The following is a 20,081-nucleotide window of genomic DNA, read 5'->3' as shown; positions in this document are numbered from 1 at the left end:
GTTTTTCTGTCTTCTGGGTAAAAATGTCCAGAGATAGGAGGGGAGAACAGGCTGAGGAGAGGGAGATGGAGGTTGAGGGGTCAGAGGAGGGAGAGGGAGAGGTTGAGGAGACAGGACAGGGCAGGAAGACCAAGACAGGGAGGAATGTGCGCTTCTCACATGATGAGAATTGTGTGTTGGTGCACAACATCATTCCCTGCTACGAGGTCATCCTAGGGAACCTGGCAGCCCGGACTCCTCTAAGGCGGCGTCACCAACTGTGGGGGAGAGTCTGTGAGGCCGTGAACGCGGTGGGCCCACTAAAGCGGACAGTGGCACACTGCCGCAAGCGCTTCTCTGATATTAAGAGGAGGCTTAAAGAGAAGATGGCCCAGGAAAGGAGGTCGACAAGGCGCACGGGTGGTGGCCCCCCACTTCGTATGGAGTACACCACGTACGAGGAGGAGCTGCGCCAGATAATGCTGGCTGAAATTGTAGAGGGCATAAATGTGCAGGACACTGATTCGCCCTGTTTTGGCCAAGTAGTTGGTGAGTTATTTGTTTTTTTTACCCTAACAGTATTTTAAATGTTTTTTTCTTTTTAAAACTCCTTTTTTCTTTTTAAAACTGCTTTTCTCTTTTTAAAACTCCTTTTTTCTTTTTAAAACTGCTTTTCTCTTTTTAAAACTGCTTTTCTCTTTTTAAAACTGCTTTTTTCTTTTTAAAACTGCTTTTCTCTTTTTAAAACTGCTTTTTTTCTTTTTAAAACTGCTTTTCTCTTTTTAAAACTGCTTTTTTCTTTTTAAAACTGCTTTTCTCTTTTTAAAACTGCTTTTTTCTTTTTAAAACTGCTTTTCTCTTTTTAAAACCTCTTATCTCTGTGCAAACGTTTTTTCTTATTTGTTATTTTTTTTTTGGTTGTTTTTCAAAGTGTATTTTTGACTCTAATAGTTTGTAAAGGTTTAAAAACAGTATATTTGGAAATTGTTTTTTATGGAAATACATTGTATGCTTTTTCTAATACATCCAGATTCGCCAGGACCGCAGTTCAGTCCCAGTGCCAGACCTACACCTCCACCTTCAGCGAGAGATTCGGGCACAGACGAGCAAGCAGGTGCGTGATTTCTGTTTAGGAGAGAAATAATGGAGTTAATTGATTTTCTGTGCAAATGTTGCTGTCAATTTTTTTTTTTTTTTTTTTTAATTGTTTGCAATGAGAAGTTTGGGCTACATTTTACTAAACTGATATGTTGCCTATAGTAACCCATCAGAATATACCTTTACTTTATTTATTGCATTCAACAAAATGACAGCTAAAATCTGATTGGTTGCTATAGGCAACATCTCCACTTTTTATAGCATGTAGTTTAGTCAAAATAACCCAGCATGTACTACACAGTCCAAATGATAATGGGTATTAAAAGGATAATAAGTGCATCCGTAAGCAGGTAGCATAGGACTAGAAATCAGGAATGCAAACATTGTGAAAGAATCTGTAGTTGCTAAAGAATATTCTTTCCTATCCAGTGTTCAGAATGCAATATACAAACTTATTATATACTATATACTTACCGTCATTTTTCATACACAGGGCCCTCTTCATACCAGCCACCTCAGGCGGAGTCATTGGAAATGTCCCCTGAGCCAGAGGATCAAACGACCATCACCCTGGTAACAGTGGATGCCCCTGTGTCTGGCCTCCAGGAAGTTTCACCTGGCCCTGCTGAACCATCACACCACCAACCTGCACCTGAAACTATGGACCCAGCCAGAGAAATGGCGCTGTCTATTGGCGCATTCCAGCAGCAACAGACATTGTTCATGGACAGGCAAACTGGGCACATGTCACAAATTGCGGCCCAGTTGAGGCGAATACACCGCTCCACGAGCCAAATCCCTGCTGCAATAAACCGGCTGGCAAGCGCTTTGGAGCAGACAAATGTGCAGCTGGCCCAAATGTCTGGGTCTGTGGACGCCATGCATTCCTCCATTCGCGAGGGGAATGCCAATGTTATCCGGCTGGCAGGCCAACTCCAGCAGGAACTGATTGCCCGCTTGCCGGCCCCTTTTTCATCGGCCTCCACCAGTGCCGCTAGTACGCCTGCCACATCTCTACAGAGTACTCCTCCAAGGAGAGGTGCTCGCACCAGGGGTGGGCGAGGGAGGGGAGAGAGTGCCACCAAGCATAGCGATATGCCAGCAAAAAGGCATCGCTAGCACAATGTTTGTTATTTATTAATGTTTTGTCAAGTTTCTATAACCATTATACGTTTTTATTTATTGTGTTCTGCAATAAATGCAGTTAAATTTCTATTGTGTCAGTCTTTCTTTTCTGCACATTAAACAAGAGTATACTGATTTTTTAACAACTATGCACTAATTTCACGTAAACATTGACCTCTGACTGTCACATTCCAGGGATGTTCATATTTACCACATGAGGAGTACACACTATCCTGTTTTTAAAGGTTCCAATGTACAAAAATTTTACAATAAAATACTAAAATTGCACTCACATAAAACACATTTTTGAGGAAAAAATGTTTTTCATACTATGTACTTACACGTAAAGTAGTTTGCAATTAGACGGTCTCTAATCTCCCTTCCGCCCTCTGTGCTCTGCACATCACCATGTGACACAGACCCCTTCTTCTTCACTGTCTACTGCAATAATCGGTGGGGTAAGTTGATGTATTGCTAGATTATGTATCAAACAGCCAGCCAGGATAATTTCAGACCCCTTTTCAGGTGCATACATAGCCACACAACCCGATTATTCTAGTATCCTGAACCTAGTTTACCAAAGTACAAAGGTACGCTATAACACACCTCTACTAAATCAGTAAATAAATTGCATGGTGGGAAGACACAAGAGAAAAAGAAACCAAAACAACACTGCAATTACAAGACACTGGCCTTTCAACATATACAATCCCAAAGTAAAAAACTTTGTACATGAAATGGCCCTTTTCCTTCTGTTCTGATTGCCCAAATATCTGAAACAGCACACTGTTTGAGCAATCTCGCCGCTCACAAGCAGCGCTTTCATTTTGGTCTATTGAATGGCGGTTTTCCGGCGGCTTTATAAACCCCCTAATAGTAAATCCGGCTGTTTGTATGTTGAACATTGTTGAAACCGTCATGGCGATGTATACAGAGGCGGGTTTGGAAACATCATTTTTGGCCGTTTGGATGGCGGGTTTAGCCTTAGTAAATCCGGCGATGGCTAAACCGCCGCCAAATCCGCCGAAAGTCGGCGGGTTTACAAACATGCCTGATAGTAAATCTAGCCCCAGGATTACACTCCCCTTTGTTCTTTCTTCTTTCTGTTGTACCCCACAAGCTTTCCTCAAATTTACTAAAAAAAAGCCAGTTAAATATTGTTTTTTTAAAAAAAGAAATTTAGTCAATTTGGAATTTGTTTGATTTGAAGTTATTTGATTACATACAGAGTTGCACTATTATTCTTTTTTGTTGTTTCTTTCTTCAATATGTTTGAACTACATTACTGAGAATTCACAAAGAACATCCATTCAATAAATATTGGATATAAGTATCATTTGTATGTTTATTTGTTTGGAATAAAGTCACGTTTAGTCTATGCTGGTGCTTCAATATTTCTTATAACCTTTCTTTGATTACAAAGATAGAACTGCAAATTTAATGGTAAAGCAAAAGCTCCTTTTGAGATAAGTGGCTTGAAAAGAATATTGATAAAATAGGTTTCCTAATCCCAAAAAAGTGTACAGAGTTGCACTAAACAGTAGATTTTGAATAAAGATTTTCAGTGTACTGTTCTAGGTTTATTCCGCGTCTTCAGTGTATTCAGTGTAGTGTTCTCATTTTATGTGGCCCCTACATTCTCTCTCTTGCTAAATCCTGCCGCTTCCAGTTTCGTAACATCGCTCACATCCGGCCCTTCCTCTCCCAAGATGCCACCAAATGTCTTATTCACTCTCTGATTATCTCCCACTTGGACTACTGCAACCTCCTCCTCACTGGCCTCCGCCAATCTAATCTTGCTCCCCTTCAATCTGTGCTTAACGCAGCCGCTAGGCTTATCTTCCTTTCTCGCCGCTCCTCGTCTGTCTCCCCCCCTCTACCAATCCCTTCACTGGCTCCCCTTCCCCTACGGAATCCTCTTCAAGCTCCTCACTCTTACATACAAGGCCCTCGCCAACTCCACTGCACCCTACATCTCCACCCACCTCTTTATTCATGCTCCATCCCGCCCTCTCCGATCTGCTAATGACCGTCGCCTCTCTTCCCCCATGATCACCTCCTCCCATGCGCGTATCCAAGACTTCGCCCGCGCTGCCCCCTCCACTGGAACAAGCTCCCTCCCTCCATCAGAACTTCCCCATATCTGTCCAGTTTCAAACGGGCTTTAAAAACCCACCTTTTTCTTTAAGCCTTCCAGTCTCCCACTTAATTTCCTACCTTTTCTTCTGCCCCTTCCCCTTCATTCCCCTTCCCTTATCCTTATCCTCCGTTCCTCCTTCTCTCCCTCTCTCCCCCGTGTCTCTCTGTCTGTCTACCCCACCCCTTAGATTGTACACTCCTTTGAGCAGGGTCACCTCTCCTCCTGTCTTCACCACTTTTAACTCTGCTCTCCAGCTACCTTGCCCTCCTCCTCTTCCCCCCGTCCCCTCTCGCTCCCTCCTCTCCCCTCTGGGGGTCTCCCTGTCATCCGTGCCCTCCCTCTCGGACCTTTCCCTCTCCCCTCCCCCGCCCCTAGCTGTGCTTTGAGCTCACGGAGTTACTGTGCTTATTGTTTACTGTACTGTGCTGTCTCTCCTCATATTGTAATTTCGTTTTTGTCCCTGTACGGCGCTACGGACACCTGGTGGCGCCCTATAAATATAAATTAATAATAATAATAATAATTCATGCTTGCACTGCATGTCTAATAATAATAAAATCAAATTTCCATGACTTTTGCTTCCATCTCTACATAATATGTAAGGTGTGCCGGCATAGCCCCTACTGTACTCGAGTTATGCTAGCCTGCCCTTCTCCTCCCCGTTCTGCATCTCTACATGTAGAAAGGTTCAACAGGCAGATATGTCTCAGTCTGCACAGTACAAAATTTTGCATTTCTTGTTTAGATGTTTGTCTAGCTCTATATGAGCCCCATAATCTGTATCAGTGAATGATGCTTACTGCTCTATGAAAACAAAATTAAGCCATCAGATTTTTGTTATGTTTTACATACCATCCTAACTTTTGTAATAAAAACTTTTACCAATTGTTTTAATAAATCATATTTTATACAGGTGTATCTACTGATCTGGCTGTGTGAATTATATATCATTCTTACCACATTTTTAAGTATAAATTTTATGAATTTCAGTTAATAGCAATCCCCTTTCACACACAAGAGTGTATATTTTTAATTGCACAACTTGATTTTGCTGGTATTACAAAATTTCAATGTTTTTTAAATATTGTTGATGAAGTTTTCTTCTTTTTTCAAAATAATTTCATTCTTGAACTACTCCGCCATATATTCAAAGTGACCCATATAAACTTGAGTATTCTAATGGGTCATTTGTTTTCAAATAAATAAGTTTTATTGGTATGAGATGTGTCATATGCAACGTTTTGTATAGTTATTCAAAGTTAGTCAATAAATCTTTCCCTTCCTGACATTTCTCATCAGGATGCCATTAAAGAAATATAACCACATAATAGTTGTATGACAGGAAAAAATGTATAAAAAACTGTAAAAGATAGCTTTCTGATGTCAAGGGTATGGTTATCTTTCACAGGTTATTTCCTCCATCCACAGATTTTCACAGTACTAATTGATCCAGCTCTGTTCACGCTCTATGTGTCCCTTGGTATGCAGCCTGTACAAAAAATAGTGATCTGTAGTACAATGACTTTCTGTTTCCTGCTTAATTGTCAGCTCCCTGGACCTCTGTATTGCCATGATTAGAGCCAAACTGATTCTGATTTTGTGATCTGTATAAAAGCACCATGTTGTAGTCACATACCATTACGTACCTTTACACGGTTATCGAATTACTCAGGGACTTCTAATATCCTTGTATTTGACAGTAGTAAGTGCATCACTAATCCATATATTAATTATTTATTAATGTCTATAAGACAAATAGAATCATTCATAATTATTGACTTTACTTAAAAGAGTATCATATTCAAATTTTAATGAATTCTTAGTTGTATATGTTTAGAAGTATCTTCCCCTCCAGCCTTCCCACTTCCTCCCCCTCCTGTCCCCTTGATGCTATCTCCTCCTGTCTCCTCTGCACCCTTTCTCCTAATGTGTGTTCCTAATTTGCCCACCTTTTTAACCTGTCCCACTTTTTAGACACCTTGAACCTGTCCCTCAAGCTGTCCCTCTCATCAGACACCTTTCCCTCTCCGTTAAAATACTCACTTATCTCTGCCATCCTCAAAAAACCCGCCCTAGATCCTGACTCGATCACCACCCTGTTGTCTCCTCCCCTTCACTGCTAATCTTCTTAAGCGGATTGTCTAGACTGCCTAACCACCTACCTCTCCCACTGCCATTTTGACCCACTACCAACTGTCTTTCGCTGACTCCATTCTAATATTATTATCCTTTATTTATAAGGCGCCACAAGATTTCCGCATCTCCGTACAGAATAAAAACAGTAGACCATACAGACTAAAACAGTAAAGAACAATAACCAAACAATACCAAGCTTCAGGCAAAGCTATTAGAGTGAAGTTGGAGCATAATAATAGGTAGAGAGACAGGAGGAAAGTTTGCAAGAGATTACATCCTAAAGATAGGGCAAACAGACAGCAGGCAAAAAGGGAAGTCGTTGTGGGGATCTAGTGCAAGAGGAGAGAGTAAGTGGGTAGGGAAGAGAGAGGTGATGCAAATAAGAATGGAGAGAGAGTTAGGTGGATGCCTGGTAGGCATTTAGGAACAGGTAAGTTTTAAGTGCCTGTTTGAAGGAGCACAAATTAGGGGCCAGTCGGAGAGAACGTGGGAGGTTGTTCCAGTGGAGTGGGGCAGCATGGGAGCAATCTTAGATGATCAGAGTGGAGGGACAGGTGATGGTCATTGTCCATTCACACTCCCTCCCAATCCTGGTGTCGATCACCAGGATTATGAGGGAGTGTGAATGGAGAGGAGGTTGAAGATATATGGGGCAGTTGACTGGAAGAGGGTCTTGTAGATGAAGGTGAGGAGATTAAAAAGCATTCAATAGAGTAAGAGGAGCCAATGTAAGGCAAGGCAGAGAGGGGAGGCAGAAGAGGAGTGGCATGAAAGGAAGATATGCCTCGCAGCCGTATTGAGTATAGAATGAAAGAGAGTGAGGTGCGAGCCGGGGAGGCCGCTGAGGAGAAGGTTACAGTAATCAAGACGGGAAATGATGAGTGCATGGATAATGGTTTTGGTGGCGTCCTGAGATAGGAAAGGCCAGATGCGGGCAATGTTGCATCGTTGGAAGCAACAGGACTGGACATGAGATTAAATGTGGGGGGCAAAAGAGAGGGAGGAGTCGAGGGTGATGCCCAGGCAGTGGAGTTAAGGAACAGAAGAGATGGCAGTATTGTTTACAGTGATAGAGAGATAAAGGTGGGCTGAAGAACAAGAAGGAGGGTAAACTATGAGATTGGTTTTGGCAATGTTAATTTTGAGAAAACGTGAGGAAATTCAAAAGGAAATGGTGGAGAAGCAGCCAGATACATAAGAGAGGAGGGGGGGGATCAGGAGAATAGATGTAGAGTTGAACGTCATCGGCGTAAAAGTGATACCGAAGGAAGTGATGAGATCACCCAGGGACGCAGTATACAGCGAAAATAGTAGAGAGCTGAGAACAGAGCCTTGAGGGACATCTACAGGGAGGGCGGGGGGGGGGGGAACCAGATGTGGATAAAGAGAAGGAGTGGTTAACGACATAAGAGGTGAACCATGTAAGGGCAGAATCAAGTAATTTAGAGGCATAGGGGAAAAGTGAAATCAGGTGGCAGTTAGGGAGTGAGGTGGAATCAAGATTGGTTTTTTTTTGAGAATGGGAGATATAAGGGCATGTTTAAAGGAGGAGGGCTCGATACCAGGGGAGAGTGATAGGTTGAAGAGGTGTGCTATGTAAGAGCAGGCAGTGGGGGAGAGGGAGTGAAGGAGGTGAAAGGGGTTAGTATCCAGATGGCAAATAGACAGGAGAAAGGAAAGACTGAGGGAGTGGACTTCTTCATCCAAGCAGGGTAGACGAAGCACTAGAGTTAGTTGTTGGAGGCAGGTGGAGCAATGGGCTGGCAGGAGAAGAATGGGAGGAGGAGATGTCGAGTCTGATAGCCTCAAATTTGTAGAAGAAAAAGGAGGCAAAGTTGGCAGTAGAAAGGGAGAGCGGGACAGGAGGGGGGTGAGAGGAGATAAAGACAGCGTGGTTTGGAGGACTGAGAAGAAATGAGGTACTTAAAGAAAGATTGTTTAGCGAGAGAGAGAGTTGAGTCTCTGTGGAAACTGCCCACACAAGATCACTAATGACCCTCTAGTTGTCAAATCTAAGGGTCATTTATCTTTTCTCATCCTCCTGGACCTCTATTCAAAAGTTGCTTATCTGTGCTTTTTTTTAGGAGGATCTTTCTCCTAGTGATTAAAATTAAGTTTTATTCACACAGCTTACAAAGTTTGCAGAGTAAACAAGTTAAACATTCTTATCTAAATCAGGTTGTTGGTGTAACAGCTCCCACTAGAAACCAGATACACTCTTAGAACAAGGCAATGAGAGATCTTTCCTTATGGCAAGCCACCTTCCTCAAAGAGAGCAATATTCTCACAGGCACTCAGATTCCCCCAGGACTAAAATTCACAGTAGTAATAGTTTATCATAGCAACCAGTTAGCAAGTCAGTCACCAGGCGGTACATAATGATAAATCAGAGATAAGCAAATAGTTGAGGGCTGGCAGCGAGCAAGGGTATCTGGAGACTAGCCAGAGGTCAGCATACACAGAAGTCCAGAAACAAGGCCAATAGTCTTAGGCAGACAGCAGACAGAGAAAATCCAGGGACAGGCATCATGTCAAGCAACAGATAATAAGTAGGCAGTGTGTATAACAAGACAACAGGCTTCACAAAAGGAAGGACACAAATGTTACCACTGGCAGGGAGGATAAGCCTTCTCTGCTATTTAAGGCAGTGAGGACCAATCAGGAAGCTCATCAAAAGCAAGCTCCCCCAGATGCTAATAGGATAATTGCAATCATGTCATTGCTTAATAGAGGTACAGCATCCTGGCTGCCAGCAACCAGCTGAGACAGAAGAACGGAGCAAGCCATTGTGAGTAGTGCTGCGGCTCATTACAGTTGGTGGGGCAGCGTAATCATTCATTGGCATTCATCGATGTCCCTTGATGAATCAGGCCCCATGTGTACAAATATCCAGGCAATACATTGGTATCTCAGCTACTATATTTTTAACAACCCACTCACTTGTGAAAAAAAAATCACTATTCACTATCATTAGTCAGTCTGGTTATCACCTCTAATCAAAACTCGTTTTATATTGGGAAGCCCCAATCTCAAGTTTATTGTTCTGATTGGCAGTTATTTTGTAGAGAGTGACAAGTTACATTGCTGTATCTGGTACCACCCTTGTAGGACATACAGACTCACAGCTTCCATCTGCTGGAAACTAAGTTGAATGGAGGTTTGTGTGTATGAGATGTGGCCTGAAAATACATTTTTATTATATGCTGGTTAGTATGAAAAATGGATTCTAAGGAGTTTGGAGTTTGAGTGGAATTGTGTGCAGATTAAATGGAGAATTGCAACTACTGAGTAATGGAACTTAGCATATGAAGTGTTTGGGTACATGGTAAAGCCTGTTACACTGTTTGTGAGTGCATAGTCTGTTTGTGTTGATGGAAAAAGGCGTGTATAAATTTGGAAAAATTAGGTTAAGACAATGGGATGTAGTTTTGATATTGGAGGTTGTATGATATGTGACTGTGTGTAGATTGTGTTGCATAAATAGGAATTGCATACGTTTGAGATAGCATTCTAATTGAGCAGTATTGCTGGTTATAGTATTAAGATGGCTGACAATGTGCCATGTTGTTAGCTCCTGCAATGCTGTGCAGTTTTGAGACTATACTATACATTCGATTTATGAGAAACAGTGAAAAAGGATTATTGTGTTTGAATGGAATATATAGAGTTTATATTCTTTGTCTTTAGTTTAAACTGTAAGTCCTTCAGTTCCTATGATATTTAGTATGGATTGTGGGTGAATGTAGTTTGTCATGTGAAACTTTTGAAATAATGTGGTTTATTGCTGGATAAAGGGAGTTCTTGAGATAATATTTAATATGGCATTAGTGTAATCTATGCTTTCAATATGTCAGCACTGGGGTCATGAGTTTGAATCCCGACCATGGCCTTATCTGTGTGGAGTTTGTATGTTCTCCTTGTGCGTGGGTTTCTTCCAGGTGCTCCGGTTTCCTTCCACACTCCAAAAACATACTGGTAGGTTAATTGGCTGCTATTAAAATTGCCCTTAGTCTCTCTCGGTGTGTGTATGTTAGGGGATTTAGATTGTAAGCTCCAATAGGGCAGGGACTGATGTGAATGAGTTCTCTGTACAGCACTGCAGAATTAGTGGCGCTATATAAATAGATGATGATGATGATGATTAGACAAATGGCTCCGGTGTGAGGTAAATGTCTTTACTGTAATGCTAGACGTTTCCATGTGAGTGGAATGTGGAAAGTGATTAATGGTTATTGCATTGCATGATGCTTACACTATACATTTTGTACTTTGACTGAGATAAGGGAAATTAAATAATATGAGAATAAATTATAGAAATTTATATATGAGATAAATGGAGTTTACATTGTGCGAAAGTCATTTTGGTTCAGATCTGAGGTTGCATTGTTATGTGGAAGGTTGAAATGTGTTTTGTGGAATGACTAAAATGGAGTCTAGCCTGAGGGTGTCTCTCTCCCCCGCAGCTTTCTTCTCTCCCACCTCCACACACTTACAATACAAGGACAAACCACACACCCTTCACAATAGACGCTGATTTATACTACACCCTCCCACCATGCAGTATAAGCTTATTCACACACCTTTGACAATAGGTAAAACTAACTCACGGACACCTTTGCATCACACAGTGACTGAGAAACACATATACACAATGACTGGCATATTTATAAAACAGACAATGAATTCAATGTATTGAAAGAACATCTATGCTATACCACCCCATGTTGATGGAGCAAACGAAACCTGTTGAGTTTGTATGATATGCTGTTTTCTACTGCTGTATAATATATTCAAGTTTTACAATTAGAATGTTAATTATAAATAAAAAACACTTTAAATGAGGCTACATCTTGTGTGCAGTTTGTCTTGAAAATGCAAACATGAGTTTATTAAATATAAATTGGTCCTGTGGATTTGTGGAAAAATGGGAACTATTTTGCTTGGGTTAAATCAGAACTACCATTGCGAGGAGTTGGTTGCTGGTAATATTCATAAATGACGTTATTGAATGTTCTTAACACATTTGCCAGACTATTAGGACCCATAACCCCAGATAACACCCTTTACAGAGTGTATTTTTCATTTGAGGTTTCCGCTCCTCCAGATTAGTGGTGTGGGCTCTAATTTTATCAATGTCCTGCCTCATCAGCGTCATAGCATTTCTGTCAATTTGTGGTGCCAATGCCAGCTGCCATGAGGAAATTTGCTGCAGGACATAAGCAATTTCAGCAGAGTCCTGTAATTCCGCAACAACACAAAAGGGTCGGCTCTTTGTCAGAGTCTGCTCACCAGATGAATTTCTTGAGTCAATCAGACTGCTAATAAGCATTTTTCCAGTGTCATCACGATGATTTTTCAGATTCTAAAGTATTTAACTGCATTTACTGGTCTCTCGGAAAAGGAGATTATTGTTATGAAGCACTGGAATGTTAAGCTCATTCAAAGCTTTGGGCATCCATGTCTATCTACATCCTCTGCCCTACATGACCCCAAACTTGTTTTTAGCAAAAAATGACTTACACTCTACTACACTCTAATTTCTATTCTTGCCTCACTCAGAATGAATATTGGTATTGGACTTGTACATCTGCTATCTACTTATCATTAGTGCAAGACTTGTGAAGCAAAAAAGTACATATGAAAAAATCTTAATCAATTTATGTGTTGACAGCTTGAGCCCTTTCAATTTTAAAAGTTTATAATGCAATGGATTTTTCACATGATTGATACATTATTATTTTTAGCACAGTAATTACTTCATCGGCATGTGATGCATGATATAATAGAAAAAAGATATTACAGAAATCTTCCTGTCATCAAATAATTACTAGGAGTCTATAGAAAGACTGTCACTGAATGATATGCTATCCAAGTCCTGTCTTTGAGAAAAAGAAAATATGTGTTTCAATTTGATTTATTCTGCAGGAAATAAAAGATTTATACTGTTTTACTACAGCAAAATAAGAACAATTGTACTGTATATGTTGAAGGAAGTACATTTGTCGAATCACACATCAAACATCAATAATTGATTGCTAAGCAATGGAGGTAGTTGGATAGGCACTTTTTCTAGGATATGCGTTTGATATATAAATATCCATGAATAATAAAGAAGTGTGATATTACTGCATGCTCATATTGACAAATGTGAATATCAAAAAAGAAACTTAAAAGTAGTCAATTTGCATAGGCTAAACAATAAACTAACTTCAGGCCCATCAACAATAGGCCATCATTTCTCTGATGCTTGCTAGTTGTAGCGAACTAAATGCATGAATAGTTTGTGTTTGTGACGTTTTTTTCTTTTATAATTAAATGTAAACCCATAGGATCTGTTTTACAAATAGAATTCCGTGCCTAGATTGCACCATTAATTATATACCCTATCTAGTAGAACGTATGAAACAATAATTGATTCTGTTGTAAATTAAAAGTGTTCATTCTTCACAGATGCCCGTTGCCAGCGCCACGTCAGCAGTTGACATCAGCTGGTTTCTACAATGTGAAAAATTATTTTCATTGTGAATTTCAAAACATCAGGGTTCATTCTATTCCAAATGGAAGCAAAAACCATTGAAAATTACACACTTTAGTCATTTGCTTCCAATGCTTTCCAATGTGTTTTTTTAGATAGTTTAGTGCAGGTTATACAGAGCTGTGAAATGTTTTTTTGGCACCTGGAGGAGTATATTCATGGGTACAAGGATCTCAGGTTTATGTTTTCTCCATGGGGCCCTAATGTTTATAGAGGTTCCTCTCTGGTAAGTGGAACTTACATTTTTGCCAAAGGAGCGGAAGGTCCATGCAGCAGAACAGCTGAGCCTGTGGTCCATGTAAGTTGTGGGCAGACTCAGACATGGCTTACATGGAGTTAGGTTGTAGGATCAAAAGCATTAACATATTTAAAAGTATCACTTACTAAACATAATATAGGCTATTTGTACACAAATGATTGCTTTTAAATTATGTTTTTTGTGAACAAAATTACTTTTATTGTATTTAATATGGTGCTAGGCTTCTAAAAAAGACTGCAGGTGGTACATTTATTAACCTGCGGGTTTGAAAAAGTGGAGATGTTGTCTACAGCAACCAATCAGATTCTAGCTGTCATTTTGCAGAATGTACTAAAAAATTATAACTAGAAACCAAATGATTGCTATAGGCAACATCTCCACTTTTTCAAACCCGTAGTTTAGTAAATATACCCCCAGGAGTACACCTGAAGCATAACATACTAAGCTCAATAGGAAAGTTTTGTAAAATAAACTCTGCAACATTGCCATGTAACATATTATCTACAAAAATGCGAAAAGTAAAGCGATTGTCTTGCACATATTAATGCACAAGGTCAGGGCCAGACTGGCCATCTGCCACTTCTGGCAAATGCCAGAAGGGCCGATGGCTGGATGGGGGAGAGGGGTCGTGGGGGTGCTGCAATTTTCAGGGGAGGGGGGATCGTGGGGGTGCTGCGATTTTTGTGGGGGGGTCGCAGGGGCGCCACGATTTTTGGGGGGGTAGGGCACGGGGATGCCGCCATTTTCATTGAGGCGGGTCACGGGGGTGCCGTCATTCTCGCGGGGGGGGGTCAAAAGTGTGAGAGAGAAAAAGGGGAAGGGGTGCTGTGAGAGGGGGTGAGAGAGCCAAAGGGGAAGGGAAGTGAGAGAGCCAGGGGGTGCTGGGAGAGGGGGTGAGAGAGACAAAGGGGAAGTGGGTGCTGGGAGAGGGGGTAAGAGAGCCGAAGGGGAAGGGGGTGAGAGAGCCATGGGGTGCTAGTAGAGGTGGTGAGAGAGATAAAGCGGAAGGGGGTGCTGGGAGAGGGGGTGAGAGAGCCAGGGGGTGCTGGTAGAGGGGGTGAGAGAGCCAAAGGAGAAGGGGGTGCTGGGAGAGGTGGTGACAGAGCCAAAGGGGAAGGGGGTGCTGGGAGAGGTGGTGAGAGAGCCAGGGGGAAAGGGGGCACTGGAAGAGGGGGTGAGAGAGCCAGGGTGGTAGGGGGTGCAGAAAGAGGGGTGAGAGAGTCGGGGGGTAGAGGGTGCAGGAAGACATGTGAGTGCCAGGGGGGTAGACGGTGCAGGAAGATGTGTGAGAGAGCCAGGGGAGTAGGTGGTGCAGGAAGATGTGTGAGAGCCAGCAGAGAAGGTGGTGCAGGGGTTAAGTGAGAGGGACAAAGGAGAAGATGGTGCAGGGTCATAGGTAAAAGAAAGTGTAAAGGGAGAGACATCTTAAGAATGGGAATGTCAGGGATGCAGCCATCATAAAACACAAGTAGTAATGAAGAATGGAAATGCACAGAGGGGACAAGTGTTAAAAAAAATGAAAAATCAAGCATTCATACTCCATTCACTTATATTTTCTATACCCCAATTCTAAATTTCTGCTTCGACCACTGTCCTCTGTTCCTTCTCCCGACTGCCTGTGTGAGCTGACAGCAGCAGATCCCTCCTCGCCCAGCGCCCAGTAGGAGAACAGAAAACAGCATGCCATAATCAGGTAAGTTCATATATATACCATCCTTTCTTGAACTGGGGACACTACAGCATATCCAATAATGTTTAACACTATGTATTGCTCATTATTGCGCTGTAATGTTTGTTGCATATTTATCTGTACAGAGATTTTTAATTAAGAGTAAAAAGCATTGCTTGTCATAATCTTTATCTGTGATTGTGTCAATATATCTATTTTTGATTGCATTGTAAATGATGTATTAAGCTGCTCTTGGGACTCACACTCAGTATCTGATATGCTGTACCAATTTTTTTGTGAATGAGTTTTTGTCTGGGCACTACTAATGATTTGGGGGCACTACTATGGCATAATGTTATTTGGGAGCACTATTGTGGCATAATATGATTTGGGGGCACTACTGTATGGTCTATGTTTTGGGGGCACTACTATGCCATAATATGATTTGTGGGCACTTCTGCATGACCAAATATGAATTGAGGGTAATACTATGTGGCATAATATGACCATGGGGCACTACGATGTGGCATAATATGAACTGGGCACACTACGGTTTGGCATCATATGAACTTCTGCCAAAAGCAAGTCTTTCATTGTTGAATATGATGAGAGCCCAAAGAAGTTGCTGTATCGGGGCCCAAAATTCCTCTTGTCAGCCCTGCCTGTGAGTCAACGGGGTAGACATCTCCAGGTAAATAATCTAAATGTTTCCTATCTAATCAAACTGATGGATCACATCCAATTATCTCTCACCCACCTCCTCTATCCCCCTTAAGTTATATACTGTGTTATTTAAAATGAATAGAAAAGACGCATATCCAGTTACTGTAGTAAAAAAAAATATTTTTCTCTGACATTTTGCTGTAGATGGAAATACTTTTAATGCGGCCGTGTGGGTTTAAATGATCATTCAATAGTTATGTTTTTTTTTTAGATATATGTTAGTTTTATTTCATGTTGAATGATTCATGAAAATTCTGCCATTACTATTTAATTGAGGGGAAAAGGGTACCTGTTACCTATATGTGTGTAAGTATTCTGTTTGTTGTTGCTATTTTGTGGAAGATTTGAAAAAGGCAAAACATTGGTTTTCTACAGTGGCGCCTGTATAATTGGTGGTATTGCTGTAGTATGGGGTGGCGTGGTGGTGGCAATGTTGTAGTGTGTTTGGGGCTTAGTATTGCTAATAAGTAGGAGAGGGCATTGCTATAATGTGGGGGTGACGCTGGACGCTGTAATGTGGCGGATGATGCCAGTTGCTGTAATGTGGGGGGTCATGCTGGACGCTGTAATGTGGTGGGTGATGCTGGACGCTGTAATGTGGGGGGTGATGCCGGTTGCTATAATGTGTTGGGTGATGCCGGTTGCTGTAATGTGGGGGGTCATGCTGGACGCTGTAATGTGGTGGGTGATGCTGGACGCTGTACTGTGGGGGGTGATGCCGGTTGCTATAATGTGGGGGGTGATGCCGGTTGCTGTAATGTGGGGGGTCATGCTGGACGCTGTAATGTGGGGGGTGATGCCGGATGCTATAATGTGGGGGGTGATGCCGGATGCTGTAATGTGGGGGGTGATGCTGGACGCTGTAATGTGGGGGGTGATGCTGGATGCTGTAATGTGGGGGGTGATGCTGGACGCTGTAATGTGGGGGGTGATGCTGGACGCTGTAATGTGGCTGGTGACGCCGATTGCTGTAATGTGGGGGCTGACGCCGATTGCTGTAATGTGGGGGTGATGCCGATTGCTGTAATGTGGGGGTGATGCTGGTTGCTGTAATGTGGATGGGTATCGATGTAGTATGAGTGTGTGTGGGGGGTTATTTATTGCTGTAATTTGGGTACTAATAACGTATTGTCATGGTATTTATTGATGTAATTGGGGTGCTAACAATGTAATGTTGAGGGTCATTAGGAGAAATAAATACCCCCCACACACACACACTCATACTACATCATATTGTACTGCACCAGCAACGTGCACTGCGCCAGCATCAGTGTGCAACAATATAGTGCCTGGAGCCCACAACACGTGGGCCTCTGTGCTTTAAATGCCAGGGCTGATTTTTAGTCCCAGTCCGGCCCTGCACAAGGTGACCTCATTCAGATAATTACATACTCTTAAAGGGTTATTTTCAAACCATAAAGGTTCAGTTCAACAGTGCAAATGTCCTTTTGCCATCTCAAATACCTACCTTTGTGCAACCAATTGAATCTATTTTCAAGGGAAGCACATGGAATCTTTGGCCTAGATAGTGGCATCGGCTTTGATGCAAATGTTTGCACCGGCTGATAGGAGAATTTGGATTGACAAAGTTTGTTACTTGCTAAACGTGAATTAGGCATATGTGTGCACTTTTTTTGCCAACAACATGCAAAATTGAGATTTTGTTTAGTGAGACGAGATACATTAATGGAGGTAATGGGAAAGGAGACGGAGCAGTTATAGGAAATGTTCCTGTTTTGAGGAAGGGTAAACATAATTTTCTTCCCAACAAATGACTAAGTTTGTGCAGGCATCGCAATTTCAGGTTGCACCACTGTGGCAAAGCTAATTTTTAGGTGCACTTAGACCAATATAAAATGAAAGGTTCAAAGTCCAGCAGCATTTTAAGATAAAAATGGAAAAATTTAAATGAATAAAGGTGGTTGTATTAGGATGGACTTTGCAGTACATGTTTTCTGCTTCCTCGGGGCAGCTGCATGAAAAAATATGCTTGCTGCACAGTAGGCGCACTTGTGCTCATAAATAAGCATTGAGAATCCGCAATTTTTGCAGTCGATAAAGTCTGTTTCATGAGCAGGGAACCTCACAAAATGACATTTGCCTACAAATAGATAATGCTTGTAGGAACCTAGCTCAGTGCCGTAACTAGACATTTTGGTGCCCTGAGCGAGACAGGGCACCGGCGCCCCCCATCTAAGTGGGAGTGGCAATTGACAAGTGGGTGTGGCCAACCTAATGTGGGTGTGTCTAGCACTTTACTGAAAGAATTTGTATATATATATATATATATATATATATATATATATATATATATATATATATATACACACACACACACACACAGTGGTGGGATTCCAATAAATTAACAACCGGCTCTCTGCCCTAATGACTATTTAAAGCATGCCAAAAATATAGAGTGATATGTATTGTGCAGTGGAATTGTGTGTGTAAATATTTCACAAAATTGTCTTGTATATAAGAGCTTATGAATTTATATGTAAATTGTCACCACTTCTTCCAGTAATTTTGAAAACCTAATCAATGGGAATTGAACACCAAGAAAGGTATTTTACTGCAACAACATTATACATGGAAATAAATATTGAATACTAAGGCTAATAATTAACCAAGTACTATGGTAGCTAAAGAACATTTTAATGGTGTTATCACACAATGGCAAGTGTGCAGAACAGAGGCAGCCCACTGTGGCTCTCATGCTATTATGGAACTACAAATCCCAGCATGTATTATTATCCTATATTTGCAAATCAGTTCAACAGCAAGAGAGACACAATTGTCTCCTTCTGTCATGAATAATCAGCATCACAGTAAATTTTTAGCGAAAGCAGAGTACGGGTAAACCTCTTCCCCTTGGTGTGTGGTAGAGAAAGGCATTTTTACAAGAGTGAAGCTGGATTCACACACTGTAAATACTCCTACATATGAGGACCTGCAGACATGGGAGAGGACAATGAGCATACCTGGAGGAGACTGCAGACACGACGCAGCGATGCATGGCAGCGGAGCCTTTCACTCAAGATGTGTCTTTGACTTCTGCAGTGGAACGCATGTGCGTTCCACAGACAGGAAGTTAGGTATTTGGAACGCAAATGCCGAACTTCCTGTCTGTGAAACGCACATGCGTTCCACTGCGGAAGTCAAAGGCTTTTCTTATAACTGACAAAAGAGCTAGGTAGTGGGCGGCTGCTGCGCCCTCTTTGGGCTTGCGCCCTGGGCGATGGCACCGCCCGCACCACCCTAGTTACAGCTCTGACCTAGCTATCTGCTGCACGAGTAATAAACACTTAAGGATAGACAGTGCAAGTGATGAGTCAAGAAAAGGCTTGCACACATAGTAATGCAGACAAATATGGGGATTTATTCTACACAACCTTACTTAATACGTGAAGCAAAAGTGCAAAACATGGTACATGACATCATAAAGCAGAAGGCAGAAATGGAATCCCCAGAATAATAAATGTATCTGTACACAGTACAAAGGTCTTTGTTCTTGAGGTACTGTAAATGAATCTGTCTTGTTAATGGTTTGAAATGAAATGACTGTACGAACTACTAAATCCTCCCATTTCGTGAATAGATAATACTTTATTGACTTTTACATTGGAATAATTGATTAACTTGCAATTATGAGTTATGAAAGCATGACATTTATGCTGCCAAAACACGGGGTATGTGTAGCTTTGCTTTCAAATGGGCAATGTAGTCAGTGTAATATTTGAACTCATCAAATGAATTGTGCAATCATATTTAGCAGCTATCAAAATGTAAATGAACTGTGACAAATGAAGCACGTTCATCTACAATGCTACTAAAACAGTTTTAAATCAGTTTTTTAAAGATAAAAAGATAAAACAGACTATGCATGACCTGATTTTGTCTTTCAGGCTTTGCATAAACAAGTGCCATTACAAAATAAAAACAAAGGCAAACTCATACATTTTATTCATTTTAGGTTTTTTTATATGTATATATATATATATATATATATATATATATATATATATATATATATATATATATATATTTATATAAAATCACGTATTTCAGAAAACTACACCCCAAAAGGATTTAACCACTCATGCTTCCTTTACACAGATCTTGCTACATTCTCACATTTTCACACAGGAATTCCCCCCAGGGGGGTTGGTTTGTCTCCTGTCTGCCACATCCAAGGTCATGGGCAAACAATGAGATAATAATGAATAACTCCAACAAACTAGCTGTATCTAAGCTGTCTTTGTACTATAAGAGAATAAAATGGCTATAAGGCAACAAGATGGCGTCAGCTTAGCAAAATCACATTTCTCATTTCCCATATTTTTATTCATTATTTACCCTATTCTACCTATCAGAGATCACCTTCTTGCTGTCGCTTATAATGGGTACTTATACACAT

The 20,081-nt window shown here is 41.3% G+C and overlaps 1 protein-coding gene across 1 annotated transcript; it reads left to right on the top strand.

Annotated features, from left to right (window-relative positions):
- Positions 1 to 961: 961 nt before the first annotated feature.
- LOC142139852 (uncharacterized) lies at positions 962 to 12,960 on the top strand. The gene is made up of 3 exons (XM_075197714.1): positions 962 to 1,093; positions 1,571 to 2,131; positions 12,929 to 12,960. The coding sequence occupies exons 1-3, from the start codon at positions 973 to 975 to the stop codon at positions 12,958 to 12,960; spliced, it is 714 nt and encodes a 237-aa protein (XP_075053815.1). The 5' UTR covers positions 962 to 972.
- Positions 12,961 to 20,081: the final 7,121 nt, after the last annotated feature.

Source organism: Mixophyes fleayi, chromosome 2 (genome assembly GCF_038048845.1).
Source record: "Mixophyes fleayi isolate aMixFle1 chromosome 2, aMixFle1.hap1, whole genome shotgun sequence".
Lineage (NCBI taxonomy): Eukaryota > Metazoa > Chordata > Amphibia > Anura > Limnodynastidae > Mixophyes > Mixophyes fleayi.
Note: the sequence above shows the minus strand (reverse complement) of the source record. Positions and strands in the feature narration are given on the sequence as shown.